This window comes from Oncorhynchus nerka, linkage group LG4, assembly GCF_034236695.1.
Source record: "Oncorhynchus nerka isolate Pitt River linkage group LG4, Oner_Uvic_2.0, whole genome shotgun sequence".
NCBI lineage: Eukaryota > Metazoa > Chordata > Actinopteri > Salmoniformes > Salmonidae > Oncorhynchus > Oncorhynchus nerka.
Genome location: NC_088399.1, coordinates 52,065,768 through 52,080,532, shown reverse-complemented (window position 1 = coordinate 52,080,532; position 14,765 = coordinate 52,065,768). Strand labels below are relative to the sequence as shown.

At 44.2% G+C, this 14,765-nt stretch overlaps 1 protein-coding gene across 1 annotated transcript in view; it reads left to right on the top strand.

Moving 5' to 3' along the window:
- LOC115105889 (GTP:AMP phosphotransferase AK3, mitochondrial-like) overlaps positions 1–14,765 on the top strand; it is a 34,627-nt gene that overhangs the window by 18,600 nt on the left and 1,262 nt on the right. Inside the window, exons 2-4 of the mRNA XM_029628370.2 lie at positions 4,239–4,358; positions 7,541–7,713; positions 12,511–12,629. Of these exons, the coding sequence (XP_029484230.1) occupies positions 4,239–4,358; positions 7,541–7,713; positions 12,511–12,629 (412 nt within the window). The remainder of the gene's footprint in view (positions 1–4,238; positions 4,359–7,540; positions 7,714–12,510; positions 12,630–14,765) is intronic.

Genomic DNA, 14,765 nt, shown 5'->3' with positions numbered 1-14,765 from the left:
TCTGAGTTTGCACACTCCTACTATTATGGTGTGGTGGTTGCTGATCAACCGACCGCTGGGGAGAAAGATGCAGATCAACAGTTCAAAAAAGTTCAAAGTTTTTCTAATGACCCCTGGCCTAAACCCCTGGGATTTCCTGTCTAACTACTTGTTGTCAAGAGCAACTTCAACAAAACAACTATTACAGAGATAACAATAGACCAACACCTTGAAAATAAAATACTCCCCCCTACAGTAGCCAATAGTGCGTTTCTGGTCGGACTATGATAAGAGAAACAGTTCAGTCCAGTTCCACAATCATCCTGGTATCTTACTGCAGTTAGGTCGAGCCTGAAGAGGAGTGACGAGACCCCCATCACATATCATTAAGTGGAAAGAACAGTCATTGTGACAAAGAACCACTTTAGTTTGAAACAATTCACACACCTGTATTTCACATAGACCTACAGCTAACGTAAACCTGTGCCACAGGCAACCTGATACATAAACAAGCTGCTACCTGAGCTTTTTACAGTGAAGTTCAAGGTAGTTATGTAACTGCAACATGTTATCACACTGCTCCAGCTCTTACCTTGGCTGATGTCCATCATCAGATATGAGGACATCGTAAACTGAAGAGTAGCCTATAGCGGACAACTGACTTCAAGGACTTCACTCTCCAGAGCACCTTTGTAATTACACTGGAATGATAAGAAGGACATAAAAGGCAATAGAGTTTTATTTCAGAACACCCAAGTGAAAACAGGACGAAAATACTCAGTTTCATTGCCCGTGCCATTTTCCACAAATCTGTGATCTAGTTAGCAGTTAAATTGTACATTTTGTAAGTACACACAAGCACAGCAAGCCATGTGCCAAGTCCTCAAAGAAGGCCAATAGTTCACATAATGCAAGCCTGTATATCCAAAGCACCAATTTTCAGTGTGGAGTGTGCAGCCTCTCTGCTCTAGACTGAGATGAGATCCACCGTAGGCTATATTAGCATGCATATGGGTCATGCTGCACCGTCTATAGCCCGGCACAACCCCCTGCCCTGACTGTCAGGCAATTCCTTTCTGCTGTTGGACAAAGACCAATTAAGTGAAAGGCTGAGGGGGAAATGTATTCCGGCCTAAATAGGAAATGATCTACTGAAGTTTTTCTAAACCTATTAGAAATAAATAGGTAACTGCCAAAATAAAGGAAACACTTGAGTAAATGAGGGATACAACATATATTGAAAGCAGGTGCTTCCACACAGGTGTGGTTCCTGAGTTAATTAAGCATCCCATGCTAAGGATCAGGTTTTAAAAGGCCCAGTTGCCCATTATTTTGGCTACGATGGCTAGAATAAGAGATCTCAGTGACTTACCATGGCTAGAAGATTTCAGTGACTTTGAAAAAGGGGTCTCAAAGGAGCATAAGGGGGTTTAAAGTGTGTGTCTCAGTCACCAGAACCCAACCCAATTGAACACTTATTGGGAGATTCTGGAGCGGGGCCTGAGACAAGGTTTACCACCGCCATCAACAAAACACCCAATTATGGAATTTCTCATGGAAGAATAGTGTCTCATTCCTCCAATAGAGTTCCAGACACTTGTAGAGTCTATGCCAAGGCGCATTGAAGCTGTTCTGGCGCGCCCTATTAAGACACTTTATGTTGGTGTTTCCTTTATTTGGGTAGTTACCTGTAGTTTCTTTGAGTACAGTACATATCGTAATCAATTGGGGAGATTTAGTATTTTCTCGACTTGGTAAAGATACAGGATGTTTTTGTCCTTAGTGTACAGGTTATGTAAGATATATAACTCTGTTCTGGACAAGATAGGATTTGGTAGAATATGTTGTTAGTAGAGAATACACGATAAAGATGACAGCTCTGAGCTGTGTGTGTTCCTGTGTCTCTTCTTTTGGCAGAACATATAAAGAGTTGGTCCCATGTTTCATGAGCTGAAATATAAGATGGAGTTTTGTCACACAGCTAAATGCCACAGATGCCTCTAGTTTTGAGAGAGCAGGCAATTTGCATGCTGACTGCAGGACTGTCCACCAGACCTGTTGCCAGACTATTGAATGTTAATTTCTCTACCATAAGCCGCCTCCAATGTCATTTTAGAGAATTATGCAGTACTTCACAACTGCAGACCACATGTAACTACGCCAGCCCAAGACCTCCACATCAGGCTTCTTCACCTGCGGGATCGTCTGAGACAAGCCACCATTACAGCTGAGGAAAGAATTTGCACATCCGAAGAATTTGAGTACAAACTGTAAGAAACCATCTCAGGGAAGCCGATCTGCATGCTTATCATCCTCACCAGGGTCTTGACCTGACTGTAGTTTGGCGTCATAACCGACTTCAGTGGGCAAATGGTCCCCTTCGATGGCCACTGGTATGCTGGAAAAGTGTACTATTCACGGATTAATCCTGGTTTCAACTGTACAGGGCTGGAGGCAGATGGCAGACAGTGTGTATGGCATTGTGTGGGCGAGAGGTTTGCTGATGTCAATGTTATGAACAAAGTGCCCCATGGTGGCGGTGGGGTTATGGTATAGACAGGCATAAGCTACGGACCACGAACACAATTGCATTTAATCTATGGCAATTTGAATGCACCGTAATGAGATCCTGAGGCCCATTGTCGTGCCATTTTTGCAAAGATCCGTACACAATTTCTGGAACCTAAAAATGTCCATGGCCTGCATACTCACCAGACAAGTTACCCATGGAGCATGTTTGGGATGCTCTGGATCGACGTGTATGACAGAATAATATCCAGCAACTACAGTTATTGAAGAGGAGTGGGACAACCTTCCACAGGACACAATCAACAGCCTGATCAACTCTTTGTGAAGGAAGTGAGTCGCGTTCCATGAGGAAAATGGTGGTCACACCAGATACCGACTGGTTTTTCTGATCCATGCCCCTATCTTTTTTTTAAGGTATCTGTGACCATCAGATAAACGTCTATATTTTGCAACTGTATATATAAAAAAATGATATAACATTTACATAAGTATTCAGACTCTTTACTCATTGATGAAGCACCTTTGGCAGCGATTACAACCTTGAGTCTTCTTTGATATGACGTTACAAGCTTAGCACACCTGTATTTGGGGAGTTTCTCCTATTCTTCTGTGCAGATCCTCTCAAGCTCTGTCAGGTTGGATGGGGAGGGTCGCTGCACAGCTATTTTCAGGTCTCTCCAGAGATGTTTGATTGGGTTCAAGTCCGGGCTCTGGCTGGGCCACTCAAGGACATTTATAGACTTGTCCTGAAGCCACTCCTGTGTTGTCTTGACTGTGTGCTTAGGGTCGTTGTCCTGTTGGAAGGTGAACCTTCGCTCTGGAGCAGTAAGCACCTACACAATTATAAAATGTTGTCTTGTTTGGTGGCAGAACTCATTAAAATATGAACCATTGTGTAGAATTATACCCAAATATATTCAAATATATATTTCTACTTTTGTGTACCTATTTAGGATACATCACCATGAAGAGAATGACATTCATATCCATAATGCACAGTTCTTCCAGAAATGTATTTTGTCAAATGTAAATTGTTAAAAGTAGTCCTTGTGTTAGACCATGGTTTGTTAAACTTTGAAATCAATGGTTTTTGTTTGGCATATATTTTAAGTGAAATATCTTGAGTCTCATCGCAAATTCTGTTGTCGTGGAATTGCCCATGACAGCTTTCTGTTTTATCCTTGCAGAATTGGGTCTTCTGAGATAATAAATAGTAAAGATGACAGCTCTGATCCTTGTGTTTTTCTGTCTCTTCTCCGGATTCCTGCAGAGCTGGGTCTTCTGATGAAGTGCATAATGTGTATATGTGTAAATAGTGAAGATCACAGCTCTGAGCTTTAACTTCCTCCCGTGTCTCCTTTCCCTGCAGAGCTGGGTCTTAGCTTTGTGTTGCTCTGTGTGTCTGTGTCTCCTCTCCTGGCAGAGCTGGGTCTTAGCTTTGTGTTGCTCTGTGTGTCTGTGTCTCCTCTCCTGGCAGAGCTGGGTCTTAGCTTTGTGTTGCTCTGTGTGTCTGTGTCTCCTCTCCCTGCAGAGCTGGGTCTTAGCTTTGTGTTGCTCTGTGTGTCTGTCTCCTCTCCTGGCAGAGCTGGGTCTTAGCTTTGTGTTGCTCTGTGTCTGTGTCTTCTGGCAGAGCCGAGTCTTCTGATGAAGTGCATAATGTGTACATGCTTTAAATAGTAAAGATCACAGCTCTGAGCTTTATTCCCCCACTGTGTCTCCTCTCCTTGCAGAGCTGGGTCTTCTGATGAAGTCATGCATTGACCAGGGTCAGCTGGTACCTGATGACGTCATGTCCCGTCTCATCCTGACAGAGATGAGGAACATAGACCAGAGCAGCTGGCTGCTGGATGGTAAGCAATAAGCACCTGCACCACACTCATTACTGTGACCGATAGAGGGGATAAAAATGGGGAAATATAGAAAAAGGTTATAATAACAAATATAGCTCTGAGCACCAATGAACAGGGTTCACGGGATGACAGAAAGGACACGAGATCAGGTGGATAACAAAGCAAGCACTCTATCATGTGAAAGCATTACCATGTTTATCTCTCAACACCACAAGGTTGACACAGGTGACGCTTGACTAGTACAGTAGGTTGGTTATCTTTGAATGCAGCATCTAATCATTGTCCATTTCCTTAAGAGGCTAATTCATTGAGTCTATATACCAAATCTGGAGTCAATCTGATTTATGGTTCACGAGAAGAAGATTTTTAAGCAGTAGCATATGTGCTAACATGCATCTATAGATAGAATGCAGCCATATTTGAATGCAGGTATGTAAACCTCATCATGAGTGGATGTTTTGGTGTCTGGAGCAAGACAATCGCCGTGAGGAGCGTGGGACCAGTCAGGCACCATGTTTTCCGGAGATACGCAATGTGTCTCCAGTGCGCATCCACAACCCGGTACGTTCTTTGGCAGCTCCTCGCACTTGCCGTGTGAAAGTGAGCATCCAGCCAGGACGGGTTGTGCCGACTCAGCGCTCCTGGTCTCCAGTACGCCTCCTCGGTCCAGGATATCCTGCGCAGGCTCTATGCACTGTGTCGCCAGTGCGCCTTCACAGCCCAGTGCATCCTGTGTCAGCGCCCCACACTTGCCGGGCTAAAGTGAGCATCCAACCAGGACGCGTTGTGCCAGCTCTACGCTCCAGGCCTCCAGTGCGCCTCCATGGCCCAGTATATCTTGCGCCGGCCATACGTACTGTGTCTCCAGTGCGCCTTCACAGCTCAGTGCGTCCTGTGCCTCCTCCCCGCACTCGCCCTGAGGTGCGTGTCATCAGCCCGGTGCCACCTGTACCGGTCCCAAGCATCAGGCCTCCAGTGCGCCTCCAAAGTCCAGAGCTTCCGGCGACAGTTCCCAGTCCAGAGCCTCCAATGACGGTCCACGGTCCAGAACCTCCAACGACGGTCCACGGTCCAGAACCTCCAACGACGGTCCACGGTCCGGAACCTCCTACGACGGTCCACAATCCGGAACCTCCTGAGACGGTCCACGGTCCGGAACCTCCTGAGACGGTCCACGGTCCGGAACCTCCTGAGACGGTCCACGGTCCGGAACATCCTGAGACGGTCCACTCTCCGGAGTCCCCGGCGACGATCCACGGCCCGGAGTCCCCGGCGACGATCCACGGCCCGGAGTCCCCGGCGACGATCCACGGCCCGGAGTCCCCGGCGACGATCCACGGCCCGGAGCCCCGGCGACGATCCACAGTCCGGAGCATCCGGCGACGATTCACGGTCCGGTTCCTCTGGTGACGACCCACGGTCCGGTTCTTCCGGCAATGAGCCACGGTCCGGTTCCTCCGATGACGTGTCCACGAGCGGAGTGGGCACTTCGCCCCGCACCGAAGCCGCCCCTGACGGTTGATGCCCACCCAGAGTCCGCACCTTTGGGGGGGGGGGTACTGTCATGCCCTGACCATGGAGAGCTTTTATTCTCTATGCTGGTTAGGTCGGTGTATGATTTATCTAGGTGAATCATATGTCTATGTTAGACTAGTATGGTTCCCAATCAGAGGCAGCTGTTTATCGTTGTCTCTGATTGGGGATCATATTGAGGTAGTCATTTTCCCATTGTTCTTTGTGGGATCATGTCTATGTATAGTTGCCTGTGAGCATTATTCTAGCTTCACGTTTCGTTTGTGCGTTTTGTTGTTTTTGTTCTTTGAAGTTTTCTATTCCGAAATAAAGGATGGAAACATACCACGCTGCATCTTGGTCCACTCCTTATAATGAATGTGACAATTGAACAGATCTTGATTGCTTTCATGCTATTTATGACAACTTTGTGATGTTTTTATAGACGAATAGATGTACTCTATGCTTTTTGTGAGAAAAAGCCACTATGAATAAAAATGTCTCTCAATGGGTTAAAAACCTTAGGCCACTAATATGACAACTGATATTGTATGTGATGAAGGGGAATGGACTATCAGATCAATTTATGTTCAGCCTGGCCCAAGGCGGTTTTACATTTCAAAATGGCTGTCCAAGTGGAAGATAATGACAAATTGTACAGTCATACATGTATCATGTTTAGGGTACTATAAAGAGTTAGAATGATTTGACCTTTTACAAAGCATCTCACCAACGGAACTCTAAGCCTGGTTGTGTGGTACATGTAAATGCATTATCCTTAGCAGTTAGGCTTGGCGAGCTAGGCTCCTGGTAGGGTAGTCTGTTATAAGGTGACCTATCTTCTCTCAATTAATCTTTCCATGATTCCTCGCCTCCTTTCTTCTCGGATTCCATGTCATCTCCTTCTCTTACGCATTGGAGGAAAAGGTCCAGAGGGAAGGAACTTTGGAGCTTCTCACCGTATATGGTTAAGAAGGAGGCAAGGAGAGATGATGCAAAGAATCGTGGAAAAATGTATTGGAAAAGAGCCTGACTCTCCTCCTTTCCTGTCAGGGTTTTCGAACTATGAAGATCTATAACATCAGCCACGCTAGTGTATTATACACTGAGTGTACAAAACATTAAGGACACCTTCCTAATATTGAGTTGCATCCCCCCCTTTTGCCCTCAGAACAGCCTCCATTCGTCGGAAGAATGAACTCTACAAGGTGTCAAAAGCGTTCCACAGGGATGCTGGCCAATGTTGACTCCAATGCTTACCACAGTTGTGTCAAGTTGGCTGGATGTCTTTGGGTGGTGGACCATTATGGACATACAGGGGGAACTGTTGAGTGTGAAAAACCCAGCAGCGTTACAGTTCTTGACACAAACCTACTACCATACCCCATTCAAAGGCACTTGACTCTTGTCTTGCCCATTCACCCACTGAATGGCACACATACACAATCCATGTCTCAATTGTCTCAAGGCTTAAACATCCTCCTTTAACCTGTCTCCTCCCCTTCATCTACACTGATTGAAGTGGATTTAACAAGTGACATCAATAAGGGCTTATAGCTTTCACCTGGATTCACCTGGTTAGTCTATCATGGAAAAAGCAGGTGTCCTTAATGTTTTGTACACTAGGCGTATATCTCTAAGGTTATGACTGGGTCTCTCCTGTCTGGCAGGGTTCCCCCGTACCGTGTCTCAGGCAGAGACTCTGGACAACGTGTGCAGTGTGGACACAGTCATCAACCTGGACGTGCCTTACCAGACCACCAAACAGAGACTGACTTCTCGCTGGCTCCATCTGCCCAGCGGACGTGTCTACAACATAGACTTCAACCCACCCAAGATCGCTGTAAGTTGGGTCAATGAGCCACAGATGTATTTGACAGCTAGATAAAGGGTGGCAGCTAGCCTAGCCGTTAGAGCATTGGGCCAGCAACTGAAAGGGCGCTGGTTCGAATCCCTGAGCCAACAAGGTGATGAATCTGTCGTTATAGCCTTGAGCAAGGCATAAGAGCATCTGCTAAATGACTGAAATGTAGATACTACTGAGTTATAGTGAAGCTTCTGCTCTAAATGTGTATGGCCACATTTTACACAGGTCTTAGAATGTGTAATTAGAATGTTATTACACATGTAATAACCATGTAACAGGATAGTAAAAACTCTGATATGGTAGCTATGTCTTGTTCCATCTCTCCCAACACACAGTTGCGCTTGTCGTTAGCTAGCTTTATATGAATATACAGCTGCTCTTTAAAAACACTTAATTGTCCTAATCCACCATGCAACCATCTAACACTCATGTTATCAAAATTTGGGTATTCATATAAAAATGTCCTTGAACGTTATTGTACTCATTTCAGACCGAAGATGTGGAATATGATAAGAATGGCGCCACAGGGGTGTTTTTTCGCATGGTTTGTAACTTATTTTGTACATAATGTTGATGCTACTGTCTCTTATGACATAAAAATAGCTTCTGGATATCAGAACAGCGATTACTCACCTCGAACTGGACAACGATTTTTTCTTTAATGAGTCTGACGCAAAAGATATACATTTGAAGTTGGAAGTTAACATACACCTTAGCCAAATTACATTTAAACTCAGTTTTTCACAATTCCTGACATTTAATCCTAGTAAAATTTCCCTGGCTTAGGTCAGTTAGGATCACCACTTTATTTTAAGAATGTGAAATGTCATGTCATTTATTTCAGCTTTTATTTCTTTCATCACATTCCCAGTGGGTCAGAAGTTTACCTACACTCAATTAGTATTTGGTAGCCTTGCCTTTAAATTGTTTAACTTGGGTCAAACGTTTCAGGTAGCCTTCCACAAGCTTCCCACAATAAATTGGGGTAATTTTGGACCATTCCTTCTGACAGAGCTCGTGTAACTGAGACAGGTTTGTAGGCCTCCTTGCTTTTTCAGTTCTGCCTACACATTTTCTATAGGTTTGAGGTCAGGGCTTTGTGATGGCCACTCCAATACCTTGACTTTGTTGTCCATAAGCCATTTTGCAACAACTTTGTAAGTATGCTTGGGGTCATTGTCCATTTGGAAGAGCCATTTGCGACCAAGCTTTAACTTCCTGACTGATGTCTTGAGATGTTGCTTCAATATATGCACATAATTGTCCTGCTCCATGATGCCATCTATTTTTTGAAGTGCAACAGCCTCTCCTGCAGCAAAGCACCCCCAGAACATTATGCTGCCATCCCTGTGCTTCACGGTTGGGATGGTGTTCTTCGGCTTGCAAGCCTCCACCTTTTCCTCCAACCGGAACAATGGTCATTATGGCCAAACAGTTCTATTTTTGTTTCATCAGACCAAAAAGTACGATCTTCGTCCCCATGTGCAGTTGCAAACCGTAGTCTGGATTTTTTTTATGGTGGTTTTGGAGCAGTGGCTTCTTCCTTGCTGAGCAGCTATGTCAATATAGGACTCGTTTTACTGTGGATATAGATACTTTTGTACCTGTTTCCCTCAGCATCTTCACAAGGTCCTTTGCTGTTGTTCTGAGATTGATTAGCACTTTTCTCACCAAAGTACATTCATCTCTAGGAGACAGAATGTGTCTCCTTCCTGAGCTGCGTGGTCCCATGGTGTTTATACTTGCATACTATTGTTTGTAAAGATGAACGTGGTACCTTCAGGCATTTGGAAATTGCTCCCAAGGATGAACCAGACTTGAGGAGCTCTACACATTTTTTTCTGAGGTCTTGGCTGATTTCTTTAGATTTTCCCATGATGTCAAGCAAAGAGGCACTGAATTTGAAGGTAAGCCTTGAAATACATCCACAGCCTCATTATGTTTATTAGCCTATTAGAAGCTTCTAAAGCCATCCTAACCGACTTGCCAAAACTATAGTTTAACAATACATTTGTGGAGTGGTTGTAAAATGAGCTTTAATGACTCCAACCTAAGTGTATGTAAACTTCCGACTTCAACTGTAATGTTGCTCCAAGACAAGGTCCAAATCTGTCATTCGTATGAAGAAAATAAGGAAATACAAGGGGCGGATATCAGGGTGCCTTGTGAGAATTCGTCAGTGAGTGTGTAACCTGCCTTTACCATCCATTCTATTGGCCAACGTGCAATCACTGTAGAATTAACTGGATGAGCTCTTACCAACGGGACATTAAAAACCATAATATCTAATGTTTCACTGAGTCGTGGCTGAACAACGACAATCCTCCTACACAGGCTCTGATGCTTGTTGGATGTGGCAGGGCTTGCAAACTATTACAGACTACAAAGGGAAACCCACCCGCGAGCTGCCCAGTGACAAAAGCCTACCAGACGGGCTAAATGCCTTTTATGCTCACTTCGAGGCAAGCAACACTGAAGCATGCATGAGAGCACCAGCTGTTCCGGACGACTGTGATTACACTCTCTGTAGCCGATGTGAGCAAGGCCGCGGGGCCAGACGGATTTCCAGGACGTACTCAGAACATGCGCGGACCAACTGGCAACTGTCTTCACTGACATTTTCAAACTCTCCCTTACTGAGTCTGTAATATCTACACTACCGGCCATTATTCCTCCTCCGCCAAACTTTACAGTGGGCACTATGCATTGGGGCAGGTAGCGTTCTCCTGGCATCCGCCAAACCCAGATTCATCCATCGGACTGCCAGATGGTGAAGTGTGATTCATCACTCCAGAGAACGCGTTTCCACTGCTCCAGAGTCCAATGGCTTTACACAACTCCAGCCGATGCTTGGCAATGCGTATGGTGATATTAGGCTTGTGTGTTGAGACTGAGAGGACTGGATGCTTCATAAACCTCTATATGTGTACCTATACATTTCGTCAAGACCAACTGTTTCACGTGAGTTTTGCAAACAGGATGGAACTTTAGTAGATAACAGCCTCTTAACTTGGCACTTTGAGGCTGCTTGGTCTGGGAGGCAGGTGCATAGTCTACACTGTAAAAATAGTAAGCCTCAAAACACCATGATTGTGTAATGAAACCATAAAACGTAGTGCATCTAACCTGATATCTGGTGTTTAGAGGGTGTTTGAATGTAAACCCAATGTACGGTGCATTCAGAAAGTATTCAGACCCCTTGACTTTTTCCACATTTTGTTACATTACAGCCTTATTCTAAAATGTATTATTTTTTTGTTGTCATCAATCTACATACATTACTGTAAGTGTTATGATATTGGAATTGTACACACTCAACCACAAAGAAAATAAAAATCTGTGATAAATTGAAATTGACTCAAAAAAACAACCAACATGTACGTAATATAAATAATGCAATTTCTTTTAATGATTTATTAATTGAACCAAAAATGTTACAAATAAATCAAACTTAACATGTTTCTCAAATTGTACTGAAAGTATATTTTATATGATAACCAAAGAGAGAACATTTTGTGATTGAATGAATTAGGTCTGGTTTTAAAATCCTTGCACTTCTTATATGTTTTTAGAGGATTGTGGGTAGTAGATTTAAAAATATATATATTTTACACAATGTTATATGTGTAGCACATGTAGCATGAAGCGTATAGCTAGCTTTTTGTGTGGCGTGTGACTGGTAAGAAGATTCATTAGGGCGGTCAGGTGCTAGCAAAGCAGAGGTCCCGAGTTCGCGCCAGGTATGGGCCAAATCGGGAGGAAGGGGTACATATGCATGTATGAAATATAAGTATACTTCTATATTAGCAGTTTGTGCCATGATGTGTAATGGATCATGATGAATGGATATCAAAACTGTCCGGCAAAATTAAGTTCAATAAGATGACCCACTCCCACATTTCCAACTTTTTAATGGTAGAGGGAAATACAGTATCCTGCGATGCTTGCTGCTAAACATCCAGTTACTGCTGGCGGATTGAGCACTGTGCTCAACAGATTCTGACACAATTGGTTAAACTGGCAAATGATCACATACATAAATCAATGAAAATACCCCCAGAAGAAGGTATCTAATTCGGCATTAAACAGAACTTGAAACACCAAAATAGTGTTTTCAACATTTTCCGGTAGTGCTCCCAGTCCCTGGCAAGGTGTTGCACAATACTTGATTAAAGTGGTGTACCAACACACTGCGTCATGTTTCAAAACATCTCAGGATGATGTCTTTCAATACTCCAGCCAAGTTAAGGTTTTGTCTCCTTTGCGTTGGTGGCAGCTCAGTTGCCACTAGTTTTGGTGTTTCAAAGCACTTTATTTTAACAGTGTGCTCTCTCAAGGGTCTATTCACGTCTTCGAGGAGTGGGAAAAATCTTGTTCAATGTGATCACTTGTTTTGAGTGTTTTTTGTCGTCATGGTCACACGAGGAGTTGAAAGTTTGTGGTCATTTTTTTGAGAGCTCAAGGTAAAGCAAGGTCATCATTGGTCATGTTTTGCTACTAACTATAGGCATACAGGTTTTCCCCCTCCCTGCATGTCTCATAATAGGCAACACAGGCTTGGGCTGTGGTGTTTACAATTTACATACTATGGCAGTACGTTGGACACATTGACAATGGCTTAACTTCTGAATCGTTTGTCCTGCACTTTCGCCTCTAAAGTTAATAATTGAATTTTTTTTTAAATACAGACCTTCACTGCATTATGTTGTGCTACTAAATCGTCCAATATACCACTTCTATACACACTCATGGACTGTTTTGGTTTGCCTACAGGGCCTTGATGACGTCACCGGAGAGCCTCTGATTCAGAGAGATGATGACACACCAGAGACCGTCACCAGGAGGCTAAAGGCATACGAGAACCAGACACGACCTGTGCTGGAGTACTACAGGTGGCGTCGAAAACCTGAGCCATATAAACTCAGCAAAAAAAAGAAACGTCCCTCATTGTCAACTGCGTTTATTTTCAGCAAACTTAACGTGTAAATATTTGTTCGAACATAACAAGATTCAACAACTGAGGCATAAACTGAACAGAAATTGAATGTGTCCCTGGAAAAAAAAAAGGGGGGGGGGTCAAAATCAGAAGTAACAGTCAATATCTGGTGTATCAGCTGCATTAAGTACTGCAGTGAATCTCCTCCTCATGGACTGCACCAGATTTGTCAGTTCTTTCTTTCTACCCCACTCTTCCACCAAGGCACCTGCAAGTTCCCGGACATTTCTGGGGGGGAATGGCCCTAGCCCTCACCCTCCGATCCAACAGGTCCCAAACGTGCTCAATGGGATTGAGATCCGGGCTCATCGCTGGCCATGGCAGAACACTGACATTCCTGTCTTGCAGGAAATCACACACAGTGGCATTGTCATGCTGGAGGGTCATGTCAAGATGAGCCTACAGGAAGGGTACCCCGTGAGGGAGGTCTTCCCTGTAACGCACAGCGTTGAGATTTCCTGCAATTACAACAAGCTCAGTCCGATGATGCTGTGACACACCACCCCAGACCATGAAGGAACCTCCACTTCCAAAGTAAAGGCCTCGGTGTAACTCTCATTCCTTCGATGATAAACGCGAATCCAACCATCACCCCTGGTGAGACAAAACCACGACTCTTAGGTGAAGAGCACTTTTTGCCAGTCCGGTCTGGTCCAGCGACGGTGGGTTTGTGCCTACAGGCGACGTTGCCGGTGATGTCTGGTGAGGACCTGCCTTACAGCAGTCCTACAAGCCCTCAGTCCAGCCTCTCTCAACCAATTGTGGACAGTTTGAGCACTGGAGGGATTGTGCTTTCCTGGTGTAACTCGGGCAGTTGTTGTTGCCATCCTGTACCAGTCCCGCAGATGTGATATACCGATCCTGTGCAGGTGTTGTTTCACGTGGTCTGCCACTGAGAGGACGATCAGCTGTTCGTCCTGTCTCCCTGTAGCACTGTCTTAGGCGTCTCAGTACGGACATTGAAATGTATTGCCCTGGCCACATCTGCAGTCTTCATGCCTCCTTGCAGCATGCCTAAGGCACGTACTCGCAGATGAGCAGGGACCCTGGCCATCTTTCTTTTGGTGTTTTTCAGAGTCAGTAGAAAGGCCTCTTTGGTGTCATAACTGTGACCTTAATTGCCAACCGTCTGTAAGCTGTTAGTGTCTTAGCGACCGTTCCAGAGGTGCATGTTCATTAATTGTTTATGGTTCACTGAACAAGCATGGGAAAGTGTTTAAACCCTGTACAATGAAGATCTGTGAAGTTTGGATTTTTACAAAATATCTTTGAAAGACAGGGTCCTGAAAAGGGGACGTTTCTTTTTTTGCTGAGAATATATATATATACACACACACACACACACACACGATTTCTGTCCCAAACATATCAGTCTAGTACAACACATTTGATATACCGTTATATTAGTTAAATGATATAAGCTGTAACTGTATAATAACGTTGTGGCCCTTATAGGCTTTAAGGCTTACTCATTATAGGCTTTAAGGCTTACTGTATATCTGCCCTTTCAAAGCTGGGACATAAGGTGGCATAACAAACTGACATTCATCTCAATTAGATAGAAATTAGAATTTAAATGCATAGCTAAGTGCATTGTGTGGCGGTCAAGATGAAAATCACATCTACTTATTTCACTGGCCAATTAAAAAAGCAAAAACAGTAGGCAGAGCTCCCTGTGTGCATAGGATGTTATAGCGTCCAAGTTATTGATAACATAGATGTTGGAGCTCTTCGTCACTGGTAAATTGATCAAGTTGAATAAACCCTACTACAGAGGCCAGTCTGAGAACTGAAATATCTTGGGACCGTAACAAAGGATTCAGGTTCAGAAATGAGACCAGACCGTGAATGCATTACACTGTACAGTACTGCCTTTCCCTTTGTTAAACAGTGAATGATCTATGTTGGCAACCTTGAAAGTATTGTGTCGTTAAGAACTGGGTTGCATTCAGTAGAGCATACGGCAGCAAAACATTTAGCGGAAATTTGTTCTCATTGGAGAAAAATGTAGTAGTACCTCCCCATTTCAAAA